General features: G+C 38.4%; 2 protein-coding genes and 1 long non-coding RNA gene across 4 annotated transcripts in view; 1 reads left to right on the top strand and 2 right to left on the bottom strand.

Moving 5' to 3' along the window:
* Positions 1–2,467: 2,467 nt before the first annotated feature.
* On the bottom strand, positions 2,468–4,794 carry LOC127962584 (uncharacterized). The gene is made up of 4 exons (XR_008154609.1): positions 4,596–4,794; positions 3,693–3,892; positions 3,505–3,603; positions 2,468–3,210 (listed from the first exon to the last, which is right to left on the bottom strand). It is a non-coding gene; the product is annotated as an uncharacterized LOC127962584 (long non-coding RNA).
* Positions 4,795–8,872: 4,078 nt separating this feature from the next.
* On the top strand, positions 8,873–12,827 carry hrh3 (histamine receptor H3). Its single transcript, XM_052560869.1, has 3 exons — positions 8,873–9,455; positions 9,538–9,704; positions 11,022–12,827. Exons 1-3 carry the CDS (start codon positions 9,074–9,076, stop codon positions 11,931–11,933), a joined length of 1,461 nt encoding a protein of 486 aa, XP_052416829.1. The 5' UTR covers positions 8,873–9,073; the 3' UTR covers positions 11,934–12,827.
* A 180-nt stretch (positions 12,828–13,007) lies between these two features.
* vps35 (VPS35 retromer complex component) overlaps positions 13,008–18,984 on the bottom strand; it is a 30,789-nt gene continuing 24,812 nt past the window's right edge. For both annotated transcript variants that reach the window (XM_052560865.1, XM_052560866.1), the window contains exons 16-17: positions 16,126–16,269; positions 13,008–14,005 (exon numbers count right to left, since the gene is read on the bottom strand). In XM_052560865.1, coding sequence (XP_052416825.1) covers positions 13,826–14,005; positions 16,126–16,269 — 324 coding nt within the window. In that variant the 3' untranslated portion in view covers positions 13,008–13,825. The remainder of the gene's footprint in view (positions 14,006–16,125; positions 16,270–18,984) is intronic.

Genomic DNA, 18,984 nt, shown 5'->3' on the forward strand with positions numbered 1-18,984 from the left:
TCCAATGAAAGGCTGTTTAAACCAAGTGACCCTGTTCAAGGATAAAGATGATAAGGATCAACTTTTTGAAACGTTTTTGATGCATGTGTTCCCTGTAGAATGGTCATTATGTAGTTTTTTTTTTTTTTTTTACATTACATTATTACATTAGACTTATGGCTGCTAATCCAATAAGACATTTAGAGGTGAATGGTACAATCTCTGCAGAGCATGGCAACGCTCACCCATAGCCTACTGTATATACAGTGCCTTGCGAAAGGGTTTTCATTAAGGCCATCTCTTTTTTTGTGTGCATTGAGCTTTTATTCTGACTGCTCTGACAAGTCTTTCAGTTCCTGTCACTGAAAAAGTGCCCCGCAGCATGAGTCTGCCACCAGCACACTTTACTTTTGGGATGCTACCCTGCAAGTGATGTGCAGAGCTGGTTTCCTTCAAACACGATGCTGAGAACTGAGGTTCATCAGACCAGAGAATCTTGTTTCTCACAGTCTGAGGGTCCTTTAGGTGCTTTTTTTGTTGTTGTTGCAAATTCCAAGTGTTTTCATGTGTCTTCACTTGGAATATTTTCGAAGGCACTGTATATAGGGGAAAGTCCATCTCTCTGGTGTGAATGGTCAGAGTCCCAGCAGAGGTGGACATTGAACACTTATTAGCCCTATCACACACCTCTAGATCCATCATGCTTAAAAGTCACCACCAATCAAATGCTGATGGTAGATTCATGCTTGATATTTCGGGATTTATGTGTCATTTTATCTGCACCTATTGAAAAATCTTTAAAAAATAATAATAAAATCTGATTAAGACTGGTGGACAAACTTACATAATAGCTATTTCTCTCCTTGCAGAGACCGCAGCCAATTATACAGCACACTCAAATTAGAGACAAAGAAGGTGCTGACTCTTAATACAGAAAAAAAGCAGAGTGATTGTTTTTTCTTTTTTCTTTTGGAAAGCTAGTCAGTATGATTGTAAAAGCACTGACTGTAAAATGAGCATGAATATGAGTGGGGAAGAAATGTTAAAAGAGATTCGGTAATTATCAGGATGTCCATCCATACTTAACACATTACATGCTGACATATTTATCTATAATATAAAAAAAACAGTATTTGTGAATAATTATAAGCAGCTACCCAAAATAAATATACATTAAGTAGTGTTGCACGCTAAAGATTCTTTATTTTAATAATACTCACAACCGGGACATCCGGGAATGTAACTGTCAATTTCGTCACTTTAGATTTCCCGTAGGTTCCATACAAAATATCGGCAAAAAGCAACGTCCGTACACAGCCGGCAGGCGTGAATAACTTAAGGAATCCCTAAGACTAAAGATGTCAAGTAATTATATGTCCACCCTGCCTGCCACAGAGCAAACTTAATTTGGTCAATTTAAAAACACGTAACGTTACGTCCCTTCATTCTCTCAGTGTCAAACTGGTGTAACAACTCCCCCCAGTGGCCAGAAGTGTCTTACCGGGACCTCATCGAGTCACCAAGCCAGTGAATAATTTTACTTCATATTTGAAAGTAAACCTCTTTAAATTTATATATTATGTCTTTATATTAAGAGTACTGAGTGCGCTTTTCTGTCTAGCCATACAACTAGCCTGGCTTAGCCTTCGATTAGCAGCATACTTGATGTTTCCATAACAGCAATATTGGAGGGGATATGATGGCAGGTAGCCATGAATTTCAAATTTGAGATTTTACAAACATTATTGGTGCATGAACCCATGAACCTAGCTCTTTGGCATGTTGTAAGGTTAGTCCACTTACTCGATCCTGTATTGCGGTTTGTTTTCCCCTAAAAGTGGGCGTTACTCTGTTAATAGACATTCTATGACGCTGCGCCGCGTGTGCGTATTGGCTCCATGAAGAACATTAAACATCCACAGAAACCTTCCTTTCCATAAAAGGTTTTTCAAAGTGGAAAAATGTTCTTTAGATTTTTTTTTAAAATGTTCTTCACACTAAGACACTTTTCCTTGAAAGGTTCTGTGGAGAGGGGGTTCAGCGAAAAATCGGCAGCTGTCAGCAGGAAGTGGCTGTCACTGGCAGCAGGAAGTGGTTGCCAATAAAACCGGATGGCAGCTATCGCTAATACCCGGAAATTGGAGGAGGCTGCCGGCGGAAACAAGACAAATAAATAATTAAATACACTTATGATTATGTTTAATACTTTTTTAAATAAGTATAAAGGTCAGTATTGTATATTATTTGATTTAAAATATTGATCAAATATAAACAAAGAAATAAGATCACTTTGCTAAACGTTAATTTCCAGCTGAATGTTTATGCATGCATGTATCATTGTTTGTGTGAAATAAAACAATTTATATTTATATACGAGAGTGGCACTTACTGGGTGCATGTTGTATATTTATTATAGGCTATATACACAAATGACTGAAAAGAGAGAAGTCTCAGAGACCTTTATTTAAAATCATAATTTGCGGTTATATTTGTAGTATTTCAAGAAACAACTATATATATATAGTATAAAGTAGCTGTTAAAATTTGTAACTGGGTTAGTAAGTTGTCAAAGTCAGTGCTTTACAATGTAAACCGTATAAAATATATCCAGTAAGCAAGCAGACTAAAATATCAATCAGAATCACTAACAACAATCCGCAGGTATTTTCAAGACTCTTAGATCAGAACTGATGAGGTATACAGAGTTACTTCTCCAGCATCTTGCACCAATCACTGTAAAACCCAGGGTGGATGTGCATCTTACCTCATTTTCCTCTTGCAACATGGTCAAGTCAAGCATCGTTTATTTATATAGTGCTTTTAATAATACAGATCAAAGCAAAGCAACTTTACAGTATTAAATAGGAAAATAGTGTCAGTCAATAATGCAGAAGGACATTAGTAAACTCAGTTTGTAGTCAGTTTATCATTCAATTCAGTGATGTCATCCTTCAGCTCGGTTCAGTTTAAATAGTATCTGTGGAATCATTTGCAATCATGTCAATGATATCACTGTAAATGAAGTGACCACAACGAAGCAAGCCAGAGGCGACAAGGAACCAAAACTCCACCGGTGACAAAATGGAGAAAAAACAAGGTCTTTACAGGGGATCTGTATCTGGGGCTCTAGTTGTCCTGGTCTCCGCTGTCTTTCAGGGCTGTAGAGGTCCTTTCTAGGTGCGATCCACCATCTGGTCTGAATACGTACTCGATCCGGGTGACTGCAGTGACCTTCGAATAAGAAAGAAACAGATTAATATAAATTGAAGATGTTAATATCTATACGATGTTTGATAGGGAGCCAGTAAAGGGTTTACAGAACTGGGCTAATCCGGTCATACTTCCTGATTCTAGGAAGAACTCTAGCTGCTGCATTTTATTATTCATAAGAAAATGGTGACTTTAATACCTAAATTGCTTTATTAACAGTAGACATGCATGCACAGCCATATTAATGATTATTCCCATTGAATCTTGTCATCATGTACAAAGCAGTGATTACATTTTCATGCATAATTTGCACACCTGGTAAGCAGTTGTTGTAAACCTTGTCCCAGTGTCTGCAGGGTGTACATTTTGTTGAATTCCTGACATGGCTTAGACTCGTTCTCCATTTTGTTCCACCTGTATATTGAGATGAGGAGCATGAAAACAGCATTATTACAAGGATAAACATTCAGACATGGCAACTGAGAAATGTAATGTTATGGCACCTTTTTAAACCTCTAATCAAATATGTAGAAGAAGATACTCCGTCAAGCCAGCTGGATTGTGCCCCCTTTCGAAAGGAGTCTGTATACAGTACAACAGACTTCTGAATTTGGAACAAACCAAAGACGGACTTAGTAATGTAGCATCACCCCTCCTCCAGGATCACGTAAAGAAGAATTTCCAACAGGACAGCATCTGGCAACTATTGGGTATTAAAAAAAAAAAAAAAAAGGTGTCAGTGCCATGGTTTTGTCTCAAGATGCACATCAGTAATGTTTTTTTTTTTTCTAAATGCATGTTTACAAAAGCTACTTCAATGTTCTAAATTTAACTACAGCCTAATCCTGGCTTAATCCAAGCCCTGTCTGTGAAACTAGACCTAAAAGTTATAAGGAATTATGAACCGGTCCATTATATTTTGTATAGAGAATTAAAAAAAAAAAAAAAAAATTTTTTCACATGCTTACAACTTCAACTGGTACATAGAACAGTTCTGCACATGCATAGTATTAGAGAAAACACACCTCAATAGTGCAAAAAAAGAACTCTTAAGTTAATGTATATCACACAATCTCCTGAAAGACTTAACATGCAAAAATATATGGTTAGTGTTGCAAATTTATCTTCTATCATTCCAGTCAAACAACATTCTTTTATATTATTCAATAGACTGTTAACACGCTAACAAACGTTAATATTTAATGGTACGTCAAACGTAATTTGAGGTTAATGGTAGGCCCCTAACAAGGTACACAAACAACGTTGCTACCACTAATTAGATTTCAATGAACAATTAAACCAAAGTAGGCACCAAGTCTAACAAGTCGTTCACCAAGATAACAATTAAAATCAAACTTACAACGCAAAAAACATTAATTACTCCGATGACCAATTTCTGAACTTACCGTTTGATCAATCGCAACCATTACTGAAGCGTTTGGGTGCAGTTATATCTGATTGGTTGCGCCCACGTTGGTCGATACTGATTGGCTCCCACCGAATGGCAGGTCCCGCCTACCATCCGGCTGTCAGTTACTGCCTTCCGGCTGTCAATGGCAGCCACTTCCTGCTGCCAGCTGCCGATTTTTTATCTGAACCCCTGCTGGTTCTGTGGGCATTTAAAAATGGGCACTGCGAAAACACCCTTTTGGAAACTTTATTATATAAAGCTACTTTGAAACTGTAACCTGCCGAGCTAAACTATATATTTTTTATATGCATATGTGTGTATGTATTGTGTGTATATATATATATATGTATGTATACATATTAAATGTATTGGGGAGTTGTGGCCTATTGGTTAGAGAGTGTGGGTTTGAATCTCAGGCTGGCAATACCATGACTTAGGTGCCCTTGAGCAAGGCATTGAACCCTTAACTGCTCCCTGGGTGCCGCAGCATAAATGGCTGCCGACTGCTGTGTGTGTGCATTCACTGCTCTGTGTGTGTGTGTGTGTGTGTGTGTGTGCACTTTGGATGGGTTAAATGCAGAGCACGAATTCTGAGTATGGGTCACCATACTTGGCTGAATGTCATGGCACTCACTATTATTTAGGCAAGGTGCTTTTAATTATATTATTGTTGTTGATATTGTGAAATGGTCTATGAATTGTTGGAGAAGTATGTTGTTACTGGTATTTATGTTTAACTTGAGACTATTTTAGACTAATTGACTAAAACTATAAAACTTACAGTATGATGTATCATTCTACTTTAAAAAGATTGTATTTATTTGGTCTGCATGGATATTAAGTATGTTATAGTGTTAGTCAGAATGTACAGTAAGCGTGCAATTACTCACTACTGTAAAATGTGACCTAACGTTCTTGTGAAATGTGACTGGGTAATTTAGGGTTATTATGGTTTGATGGATTTAACTAGAGAGTTTTTTTCTGAGACTAATCATACATTATTCAATAATAGATCCCAAGAGTCACTCATCTCGTCCTCTAATTAGACCATAAAGGCACCTGTTGTGCTGTACGATCATTCAAAGCATTTGAAGGACACTGGAACACAAGCACACTTGCTTTCATGTTGACCTTATGCCTATTCATAAGCCTGCAATAACAAAACTGCTATAGTGTGACTGTACAGTAGATGAAACTTCAATCAAGCCTTTAATGATCATATGAGGGTAAAGCTTGTACAATCAGAATGAAACAAAACCTCTTACAGAAGGAAGATAAAGGACTGACTAATTGAGAAAAAAGTGAAGTATGGAGCAGTAGGAGGGAACCTAGAAATGACTAACATTCAGTAGGTTCCTCACAAGCCCTCTTGTGATTCACCACTCCATTTCTCTACAACCACTCTCCACCCTTACGTGCAATTACCCTGCACCTCCATCTCCCCAGAACCACACTCGCCTATAGCTACAGCCCCTAAAAGCAAGTCCTTCAACCCACGTACTGTAGCTGCCAATCTCCCAACACCTCCCCCATAAGCACCAGCAGTGCTAACATCCTCCAAGCCAAACCGAACATACCGACCTCAATGCTGTAGTTATCCCCACTGGTTACAAAACGTTGAGGCAGAGTACAGAGGACTTTGTGGAGTGGTAAGTGAAACGCCTTAAACAATGGCATAAACAACGGAACTGGTGTGGATTCAAGAGGAAAAACATTTAAACTATCCCTCAACTATAATGAGAATGATGTACATTTGCATTTGTTCCTTTAGCAGATGCTTTTATCTAAAGTGACTAATAAATGAGGAACATCACAAGCAATTTATGATGTAGAGATAACAGGATGTACAAATACATTTTTAGTTAAGTGAAATTCACTTACGTGAAAGAACGGTATGGAATTAATAAACATTGAAGCTTTCTATTGAAAGGGCCAGAGCAGACTTTAATTCTGCAATGAAACACAAAACAAATTGTATACCATGTGCACACTTTTAAATAAGTGTACTGTTAATATAAAATCATTTTCAGTATTGATTTGAAAAAAGTATGTAAACCTAATGTAAAATGTCCTGGCAAAAAATTAATGGTACATTTTCTGTATTTCTTACATTTCTACATTTTTTCTTACAGTGCATAGAAGGGTGAACATGGCTTCTGTGCATTCAGAATAATGTTTTCAGAAACTTTTGTATTTGTGTGTGTGTCTTGTTGTGTAAATAGGGGTCTACTATTTCACTTCCATCCAAGTTGAGTAGAAAATGAAAATTTGCATCTAAAATGTAGGTGAGTTTGTTTCTTCACTTAAACAGTTTTGAAGAAATGAAGCATTACATCACCAGTAGATTCTCTGCAGTGAATGGGTGCCGTCAGAATGAGAGTCCAAAGTGAAGGATTATTGCAATGTTTTTATCAGCTGTTTTTATGTTTTTATCTCATTCTGACGGCACCCATTCACTGCAGAGGATCCAACGTTGAACAAGTGATGTAATACTAAATTTCTAAATGTATAAAAAGATATTCAGATAAAAAAGGAGTTTGGGCAGAAATGGGCTTTTCTTTTTCTTTCTTTCATTTGTGAGAAGGATGCCTGCTTCCTGTAGGGAAATATGTGAAAGCCAAATGAAACTGATGAACAGGAAGACCAAAAACTTCAGCCTATAATTATGTGCTGCTTCCAACAGCGTCATGCATGTGATATGCCTATGATCCCCACTTCTTGCAATTAACATGAATTAGTGAGTGTTTGTGAATGAGTTGAAGAGAGAAAGAGCGAGCGAGTCTATGGTGATGTACTGTAAGTGGGTTGGAAGAGAACACATCTGTGACTGTTTGGCATAACACAAGCACCATGATTATGATTATCTGTTTTGGTGGATTCAAGTAGGTTTTGTACCATCTTGTTATTGTCTATATTCCCTTCATACCCAGATGTTTCTCAGTGATGGGCAAACAGAAGGCGAGCATTAACAATATTTTGGACATCTCAACTTTGCATCAGTGTGTTCCTGTTCATATTGTTCATTTCATTTCAGTTTCTTTTGTGTGTCATCTCTCAACACATCTGTACACAGCAATGTGCTTTGTGCAAGAATCTTTCACTTTCACGCTTTCATAAAGTCTCTCATTACTCTGTCACTGAAGGACCACAGGGCGTTTCACAGATATGCTTTTGTGCTTTCAAAGACAAAAATAATGGAACTGCAGATCCAGAAAGGAATATGACGAGTCACAATGTCCCAGGCCTACAAATGAGACGCTCACTCACAAAAGCTCAAATGCTCCCTATTTCTGCAATGGTCAGTCGGTTCATTCACCACAGACCATATTTACTTTGTCTTTGCTTGCTGTTCTCTGACCTATAATATGATTTCACAAAAGGATGTCATATAGGACTCAGACAGAATGATTAGACTCTATTCAGAGACTGACTGACAAGAACTATTTTCTTAGAAGAGCATTATTTGAATACAAAGCTAAATGGTTTTATTGCACATTAAATTATTTATGCAATGGACATGCATAATTAAAAACAACAATGCACAGAGTTTCTGATGTGTTTTGAAAAATAAAATTAAAATAAAAAAATAAGTCCAAAGTTCTCTACAGGAGCAGCTGTGTATTTTACATGCAGTTGCTCATTAGTCCTGGTGTGGCTTTCATTTCTCTTTAGTAGATTCTCAAGAGATGTGACATTTAAATCTCCATGCATTTATTTGACCTTCCTGGCTATTGATTTGAATACTTTGCAGTTCATTTCAGGCACGGTGTTTTTAATTATGAAAAAAAGTCAACCTGTCAGACATCACATTTTGGTTAGTGTTCCAGTGAGACAGCAAGAATTAATTGTCATCCACTATTTCAGATTCCTTTAGGCAAGGTATGACAGAGTAATCTCCCAAAGTAAACAATGCTTTTCACAACAAAACCTGCTGTTGCTGTGTTTGGGGTAAGAATAAGATGGATTCGAGTCTATTGATTGTATATTTTACCTCCCTGCGTGTTTAAGAATCAGCTTTTTTAGCTATTTTTCAGATGGCCAAGATTGGAAGCAGATTAAACAACCAAGGCTAACAACCCATCTTATTAGTTTAAACTATTCCAATTTTCAACAGAGCAGGACACGTGAGATTTCGAAGTTTGTGGGATTGATTTTTGATTTTTGCAAGTTAAATGAGGCATGTGTGGTGGGTGGTGGTGATGCAGCAAACTGAGCTGTTATCACAGAGATGCAGAACATCGATGACAACACAAGAGCTGGGCGTTTGACACTCTTAAGTAATCCTGGATGAACACTTCTAACGCAGTCACCGACATCAGACCGAGCAGAGTTAAATAAACAGCCAATGAACGCTCTGCTCCCGTCAGTATAAAAACCTGCGGTCCTCCGCGCCGCTCGCTGAACTGTGAATGAACAACTGACGGTCACGGTTGGGCGCACGGATGGCTCGGCAGCTTTTACGCGCAGACTGGAATGTATAATTGCTTGTTGACGGTGGAAAGCGGCGGCAACACCATGCAAACCTCTTTATTGTCCGCGGCACACGCTCCCGGGATACCTACAGCTGTTTCGTTCATGTGGAAATCAGGAAATCCGCAGTCACCCAACTGGACTGGGCTGGAGAAAGAAAACGCGACGAGTCTCGGCGATTTGGACGCGTTTGAGAACAGGCGCGCGCAGTATGGCCAGTTCTCTCCATCCACCTCAATATTCCTAACTGTGCTTATGACACTGCTGGTGTTCGCCACGGTTCTCGGGAACGCGCTGGTCATTTTAGCTTTTGTGGTGGAGAAAAGTTTGCGCACACAAGGCAACTTTTTCTTTTTAAATTTGGCCATCGCGGACTTTCTTGTCGGTGAGTGGCATTGATGACTGTTTGTATTTCTGCGTTGGTATGAAGTGTCCTTTAAGTGCATGTGTGTTTAATGGATTTTCAGGTGGATTTTGCATTCCCGTGTATATTCCCTATGTCCTGACGGGTGAGTGGAGACTGGGCAGGGGTCTGTGTAAACTGTGGCTGGTGGTGGATTATATGCTGTGCACCGCCTCTGTCTTCAACATCGTGCTCATCAGTTTCGACAGGTTTCAGTCCGTCACTAAAGCGGTGAGTGCTGCGCAAACACACGGACTGGGATGGCAATTCAGTTTGACTACTTCTCTTTAAAGAACGCCCAATTTGTCCGAATCTGTGTAGAGAATAACGGTCCAAACTAATGAGACTGAGCCACCACCAGTGACCACTGTCAGAAACCGCAACAAAATAAATGTAGCTACGCATTATCACCTCAGTTTTTACAGAGATGACTGAGCACAGAATAATATCAGCACAGAGATAAGTAACACACCGAACCTATCTCTTTTCAACTTTGTATGAAATTTGTATGAAATGAAAACACCCATTTCGTTTTTTGTTTTTTGCAGAAGAAAAAAAGACACAGATTTAGCACGATACAAGGGCGACAGCATTTTCATTTTTGTGTCAACTATTGTCCTAAATGTTTCCACAGCACTGAATACAGTATAGATATATAATTTTATTGGACCATTAAACGCACCTTTTATGTGGAAAAACACTTGTTTTGAACATAAATCAGATTAACAAGTTAATTATAAATTATTATAAAATTATAGCTGCATAGACTACAATATCAGAATATTGATGGAGATAAGTAACCTAATGATACATGTTTTATTACTATTAGAATGAAACGCTGAAAATGAGAAACGTCAATTTTGCATGTGGTCTCCACCTAAAGAAAACGAGTCTAAACGGTTTCATTCAGGAGTCAGCTGGAGTAATGTTTGGACACATCCTCATGTACATAATAATTTGGACAGACACAATGAGTACAGACCTACAAATGCCAAACACACTTTACAATTTAACAATCACCTGTCAACATTTATTTATATCCTATTACACAGCAGCGCACAAAAGCGTGAACCCCCTTACTTCTGCCTCAGATATAAATGCAATGTGACATCCGTTTAATCATAAAATGTAATTATTTCATCTGGCAGCCAGGGGAAAGATATTTTATCTATCTGTCTGTTACTTTGCCAAGTAAGACATGTTCCTGGATCAACTTTATTGTCCAAATATATAGACAATCCCTAGCCATAAACCTATTAATAATTTATTCCTAAAATCAGTGGGAATTGATAGCTGATAAGAAGAGTTTAGAAGCACCTAATTCTGGTTGTAAGCCAAAAACAGATATTTTCGGAAAAGTTATATCTCAATTCTGATTGGTTGATTGGAATGTTGTTCCAGGAACAACAAGGATGTTGATCCACGAACATGTTGTACTTGGTGAAATCATGCTCTATCTATCTATCTATCTATCTATCTATCTATCTATCTATCTATCTATCTATCTATCTATCTATCTCAAAAATCAATGATACATCTGTGTTCCAGGTGAGTTACCGTTGCCAGAAGGGCATCACCAGAGAGGCCGTTTTGAAGATGCTCTGCGTGTGGCTGGCAGCGTTCCTTCTTTATGGTCCTGCTATTATCAGCTGGGAACACATCGCAGGAGGAAGTGTAGTGCCAGATGGAGAGTGCTATGCCGAATTTTACTTCAACTGGTATTTTCTGATGACTGCCTCCACTGTCGAGTTCTTCACACCTTTCATAAGCGTCACTTACTTCAACCTCAGCATTTACATCAACATCCGCAACAGATGCGCAGTGAGGGAAGAACAGCCCACTTATATCCGGCTTAGGAGCTTCAAGATGAGGCCGGTCGGAACCGGCGATGTACAGCGGGTGTTTTTTGTGAGGCCCGTCGAGGAAAGGGAGGTCGACTTGTCCTCAAGGCCAAGGTGCTGCCGGTTACCCTCTACCGCAAAGGTGTCTGCCGCAGAGTTTGGTAATGGCAGACAGACTAAACGAAGAGACAGCACGATCGCAGACTTGCCTCCTCTGCAGGTTGGAGACCGGATCCTGACATCCAGTGAGGCACAGTTTCATTACGTGGATCATTCGGCTGGATCACACAGACACCGTCCTGATATGGTTGCCAGTCTGGCCAGCCGCTTTCGCCTGTCTAGAGATAAAAAGGTGGCAAAGTCTCTAGCTGTAATAGTTTGTGTTTTTGGACTCTGTTGGGCGCCCTACACGCTGCTGATGATCATTCGGGCAGCCTGTCACGGTCAGTGCGTCCAGCACTACCTTTATGAGATCTCGTTCTGGCTGCTGTGGATAAACTCATCCATCAATCCAATCCTGTATCCTCTGTGCCACAGCAGCTTCAAAAGAGCCTTCAGCAAATTACTGTGTCCGAGCAAAACAAAAATTCAACCTCAGAACATGGACCAGAAGTATTAAATTTGAGGATGAGGATGTGACCGCATTTCCAAAGAGGGCTTTTCTTTTTTTTGTGCTTGTATCTAGCAGAACATTTTCTTTGTGCACATTGTGAGTAGACAGAGATATTTTATCTACATATTCAAACTCACATTTTTGTATGAAGTAGTGGCATAGCTATAGCACTTCCGAATTCAATGACGAACTATTGACCAGTTTCATAAATTATGTCTATATAACTGGAAGTGTCTAGTGCAGTGCCATGTTTGCCTTTGTATTTTTTTTTTTTTCATTTTTTCAAAATAAATTCTTCTGGTGAAGTGATGATCATAATAGACTTTTATACCTCTGGAAACCACAGTCTGCAATGAAAACAATTGCGATGATATCTCAAACCATGCTGGTCGTGATAATTGTATACTGATTCTACATGACAGATGTACAGGGATTGCTGGTGAAGCCTGTAGTTCCCCTAGCAACTGTCGGACAGACTAAATGCAGAAAAAAAACATGACTCATTTCTTATAAGCATATCAAGATAACCAATTTATCCTGGAATATTTCAGGTCTGAACACTCATCTCTAATCAACGGAAATAAGATGCATTAAGATTCTGTTCAAACACAGAGATACAGAACAATAAATAAGAAAATTAACAGACAAATATACTTGCATGTATAAAATAACCAGGACAAATGTTTCTACAGGCATTCACTGGAAAATTAAGCTCCAATGCTTGCTTTTTAACAATAAGAGTAACAGCTGAAGTCAGCATGGAAATTTCAAATTCAGATCTTTTTTAAAAATGCATGTAATAGATCTTATTGTCAACAATGTACATGTATCAAACTGTATTTCTTTTATGATCTTGTAATGTTGTTCATTAAAATGCCAGGATCATCCAGTGAAACGACAGTCTTCTCTCATGTCTCAGACTTCTTTCAACAACTTATAGATAGCCAGTTCCCTACATTTTTGCTTTTTTTGATAATCCATAACGTTTGGATGCATGTCACCATATGAAAGAAAATACCTACTGCTTCTTCTGTTTTCAAAGTGAGTTTAATGACATTAATTCACACTTCTACAGGCATGTGGGGTTAATATCATTTTTCTTTATTTGTGCAAATGCCATGAAATCAATGATATTTTGTTGTAACTGATTTACAATTAGATTATACATACAATAGATGAAGGGAGAGGGAATCATAATTCAAAAAAGGAGACAAGATGCAAGAGAAGGCTTCTGACATTGTTTCGATTCATAGCCACAGCAACTCATTCATCAATAGAGTCTATACACATGTTCACCCCTTCCACATATTAGTCAACACACTGTCCCAACTCCACCAAAGTGTCTGCCACAAAGTAAAAGGGTGAGAAACAAGACTATTCATTAGTTACACAAATGTCTTTAATTCAGCATGGCATTGAAAATATTAATGCTGAAAACAGAAAGTAGAATCAAGAGTAGGTCCTCTAAGCAAAGACTGTAACAATGCAAGGCTTAATAAAGCTCTGCTGTTTTTTCTCCAGTTTGGCTGGCGGGGCGAGAAAGTGGTGTAGCAACACTTTCTCTCTCTCTCTCTCTTAAATATATAGCTTTATTCTTGCTCATTTGTCTGGCAGCAATAGTGTCAAGAGAGAATGGTAGTCTGAAGGAAGCGCAGAACAGGAGTGCACTTCTCTAACCACTGTTCTCACAAGGAAACGCCTCACGAAATGAGAAAGAGAGATAAAAGATGGGCAGAGGACGAAAAACAGACGGAAAGTATGAGAGGAATGGGTAGAGAGGCAGGAGAGTTTGGCTTTGTTTTTCCCCTGGCTGGAATACCCTGGTGTGCACATGTGGGCATATACATATATCTCTCTATGCGTGTGTACACAAATATAAATGTAAATGCGTGAGGCTCCTACAGCACCAGCCCCTCGTAAGCAGGTCCCTCAGACTCGGGCGACTCTCTCTGCAGACGCAGGTGCTCCAGTGTGTTGTGGAAGTGTTTGTTAATCTGCTCCGTCTCCTCGCTGGCCTCCAGGTTCGGGAGATCCTCGCGGATCTTCTGGATCAGCTGATTCAGGACTTGGACCGTCACCTGCAAACACGCACACAGGTTGAGCAAATCCAGGCTGGTGTGGATTTATGCAAATGAAAGGGACAGATAGACAGAAAATAATGAACTAAGACAGTGTTAAAAAGTTGTTAAAAAAATAATAAAATATGAGATCTTAAATCCCTGTGATTAGTTGATGTTCACTGACTATGATAATCATGTAATAATTTTTTTTTTTTAGGTAGTATTAAAAAAATAAATAAAAATTATATATATATATTTAGTGAGGAAAGATCCAAACCGGTAATGGCAAGAAATGTCGAAGTTGTCCTCGTGGGCTGATAGAAAAACCAATATACAACGCAAACACTGTAGTCATATTCTTAAACAAATTAGTCTTATGAGCTAGTTCTGTTTGTATTGAATTAAAAACATGCAGCAAGACCAGTGTAGGATGATTCATGAATAAATGACTCCTAGGACTTCAAATAAAGTGCAACATGAAGGTAAGTGTAAAAAAAAATAAAAAAATAAAAAAAGGTAACTGGTAAGTTACCGACTCACTAAACTGTTCATTATTTTCAATCAAAATGATGATGACAATGTGTTGTTAAAGATGGACTACCGTTCAAAATATTAGGATCAGTAAGATCGGTTTCAAATTAATGCTGTTCTTTTGAACTTTCTATTAATCAAAGACTCCTAAACAAAATGCTTCATGGTTTCCACAAATTGTATAGCAGCACAACTGTTTCCAACCTGGATAATAATACAAAATGTTTCTTTAACACCACATTAGACTTATTTATGTGACACTAAAATTCAGCTTTCACACTTAAAAATAAAGGTGCTTAAAAGGTTCTCCACAGTGATGCCTTAAAAAAAAACATTCAGTCAACGTTTCTTTAAAGAACCATCTCTTTCTTACATTTTTCTAATCTGAAGAACCTTCTTTTGCCACAAAGAACCTTTTGTGAATCAGAAAGGTTCTTCAGATGTTAAAGGTTCTTTGTGGAACCATTTAGACAAAAAAAAGGTTCTTCTATAGCATTGTGAAGCACCTTTATTTTTAAAAGTGTTGCCGTCAGAGGAATAAATTACACATTAAAACACTTAAAAACTGAAAACAGTTATTTTAAATTGTTCTATTTAACATGATGCTTTTACTACATTTAGTTTTTTTAATTAAATGAATGAGCATGAGATTTCTTTCAAAAACATTACAGAATCCAAACTTTCCTCCAGAAATGTGAAAGACAAACACATTTCCATAGGAAAAGAAGAAATGGAAAAATTTGCAGTATAGACAGTTCTGTTGATTATAATAACCGTGCTTATCTTGTTACTATAAATGTGAGCGCTAACCCTCTCGGCAGACATGGTACAAAAACTGTGCCAGGCACAAAAGCACTCACTGAAAGAACGGTGAGCAATTTATCCAGACACGAGGAGACGAGCATCTCAGGTAAATTCACACACCCACACACTCTCACACTCAGTGTCACATGAACACACAAAAATAACACTGGTGTCAAACTACGGATTTACGGCAAGCTTTTGATTTCTGTCACTGTGTTGTAAATAAAAAAAACAATGAACAACATTGAGATCATTTAAACATCCCCAATGCTGCTCTTCATCATAACACAATAACGCCAGGAGAAACACAGACAGGTAACGTCTCAATGAAATGCAGCGTGGGAATTTGTTTTGGCTTTGATTCTCCCATTTATTTCCACGTTTAAAGTGGCCCTTGTCCTAGGATGAAGCTCAGCTGTCTATAGCGACCTCTGTAATAAGTCAGACAGCTGAGGGGCACACCTTGACTTTAACTGCGTGTGTGTTTGTTTGTGCTTCCTCTTAGCCCCGGCTGCCCTGTGGCCCCGATGTGCTCCGGCAAGTCCTGACTCAATCTCCTTCAAATTGAACATGGATACAGATGGTTCCTCTCAGATAAGTGCAAGTTAGGTATAATCTAGCGCTGCTTGCGCCAGACAAAAATGTGGAGCACGGAGAGGAAAAGTGAGAATGAGTGAGAGACATGAGAACAGAGACCGTAAAGACAACAGGTTAATGGAGATCAAGAAATAAGATGCATAAGAGAGTGGAGAAGTAGAAAGAGAAGTGAATGGTCAAGAGTGAAAGGGCATCTCTGGTCATACCGCGTCATTCTCTCGCTCATAGAAGCAGATGTATCTGTTGAGGATCTCGATGAAGAGCTGAACTTGCAAGGACGGGTCCATGCACTGGTTAGCGATCTTCAGAGCCTTCTTCAAGCACTCCATCACCCTCCGTCCATCACGGATCTGACAATAGAGAGAGAGATGAAAAAAAAATGATTTCAGTTCTGATTGCGGTGAACAGCCTCAAATTATTCCATTTTATCTTGGCAAAAGCCACTTAAGCCAGCTCCACTTCTCAGCGTATGAAGTTGAATTGGATTGGGAAGCTCTGTTGTTAGGGGCAACACATACCTCCCAAGAACATGCTGTGGAGCCGAGAGAAGGAACACAGCATGATCCTATTTCTCCACATGCATTTACGAGTCACAAAAACATTGACTATCGATCCTTACTAAAAGAAAATAAGCACAATTGCAACATCGGGTCCTCTGTATTTAACACCATTTCAAGGGGAGCTGATGTATTATTACTGATCACTGCAAAGGAGAATGTCAGTTACAATGCGCTATGTGCTCTGTAGCAAAAAAATATGAAAATATACACATTTGATTATCCGCCCGTGTCATGCAGGCATGATATATTCCAAAGGTATCATACAAAAGATGCTTTTAATTTAAAAGTGCAAAGAAAATGAAAATAACTTGAAACACAGATTCAGATTCAACTGTTAATGTTTTAAGAACATTGTGGCTCTTTTTATCGCACTGAAAGTGTAACAGAACTTAAATTTAGTCATGGTTTGCTAATTATTCGCTAAAAAAATAAACAAAAAAGAAAGAAATATATGTATACACAAATACATAAACAACTTTTGGTAAACAGAAGCATCAAAATTTTGAAAAATAAAAATAAAAAATAGGGATGCTCCAATACCACATTTTCCAGTCCTCGGCCGATACCAATACTTTTATTTTTGGTAGGCCTACTTGCCAATATACAGTTTTGTTCAAAATAATAGCAGTACAATGTGACTAACCAGAATAATCAAGGTTTTTAGTATATTTTTTATTGCTACGTGGCAAACAAGTTACCAGTAGGTTCAGTAGATTGTCAGAAAACAAACAAGACCCAGCATTCATGATATGCACGCTCTTAAGGCTGTGCAATTGGGCAATTAGTTGAAAGGGGTGTGTTCAAAAAAATAGCAGTGTCTACCTTTGACTGTACAAACTCAAAACTATTTTGTACAAACATTTTTTTTTTCTGGGATTTAGCAATCCCGTGAATCACTAAACTAATATTTAGTTGTATGACCACAGTTTTTTAAAACTGCTTGACATCTGTGTGGCATGGAGTCAACCAACTTGTGGCACCTCTCAGCTGTTATTCCACTCCATGATTCTTTGACAACATTCCACAATTCATTCACATTTCTTGGTTTTGCTTCAGAAACAGCATTTTTGATATCACCCCACAAGTTCTCAATTGGATTAAGGTCTGGAGATTGGGCTGGCCACTCCATAACATTCATTTTGTTGGTTTGGAACCAAGACTTTGCCCGTTTACTAGTGTGTTTTGGGTCATTGTCTTGTTGAAACAACCATTTCAAGGGCATGTCCTCTTAAGCATAGGGCAACATGACCTCTTCAAGTATTTTAACATATGCAAACTGATCCATGATCCCTGGTATGCGATAAATAGGCCCAACACCATAGTAGGAGAAACATGCCCATATCATGATGCTTGCACCTCCATGCTTCACTGTCTTCACTGTGTACTGTGGCTTGAATTCAGAGTTTGGGGGTCGTCTCACAAACTGCCTGTGGCCCTTGGACCCAAAAAGAACAATTTTACTCTCATCAGTCCACAAAATGTTCCTCCATTTCTCTTTAGGCCAGTTGATGTGTTCTTTGGCAAATTGTAACCTCTTCTGCACATGCCTTTTTTTTAACAGAGGGACTTTGCGGGGGATTCTTGAAAATAGATTAGCTTCACACAGACGTCTTCTAACTGTCACAGTACTTACAGGTAACTCCAGACTGTCTTTGATCATCCTGGAGGTGATCATTGGCTGAGCCTTTGCCATTCTGGTTATTCTTCTATCCATTTTGATGGTTGTCTTCCGTTTTCTTCCACGTCTCTCTGGTTTTGCTCTCCATTTTAAGGCATTGGAGATCATTTTAGCTGAACAGCCTATCATTTTTTGCACCTCTTTATAGGTTTTCCCCTAATCAACTTTTTAATCAAAGTACGCTGTTCTTCTGAACAATGTCTTGAACGACCCATTTTCCTCAGCTTTCAAATGCATGTTCAACAAGTGTTGGCTTCATCCTTAAATAGGGGCCACCTGATTCACACCTGTTTCTTCACAAAATTGATGACCTCAGTGATTGAATGCCACACTGCTATTTTTTTGAACACACCCCTTTCAACTAATTCAACTAATTGCCCAATTGCACAGCCTTAAGAGCGTGCATATCATGAATGCTGGGTCTCATTTGTTTTCTGAGAATCTACTGAACCTACTGGTAACTTGTTTGCCACGTAAAAATAAAAAAATATACGAAAAACCTTGATTATTCTGGTTAGTCACATTGTACTGCTATTATTTTGAACAATACTGTACCAGGTACAGGTGTTTTCATTAAATTTGTAAATTTTTTAATATTGGGTACAGAAACAAAAAGAAAAAGTAATGTTATTTGGTTAACTTCTTTTATCAAACAGATATATCCTTCAGTTATTTTCACACCTAATTATGCCCACTAAAATGTGCTGAAACATGGAGTGATTTATATTGCAAAGCGACTCAGAAAAACCCACGAAGCAAGCACAATATGCAGAACGCACGCACATATTTGTTTTGGTGCAGAATGGAGGGACAAGTACAGCCTAGTT

The sequence above is a fragment of the Carassius gibelio genome, chromosome B7 (genome assembly GCF_023724105.1).
Source record: "Carassius gibelio isolate Cgi1373 ecotype wild population from Czech Republic chromosome B7, carGib1.2-hapl.c, whole genome shotgun sequence".
Lineage (NCBI taxonomy): Eukaryota > Metazoa > Chordata > Actinopteri > Cypriniformes > Cyprinidae > Carassius > Carassius gibelio.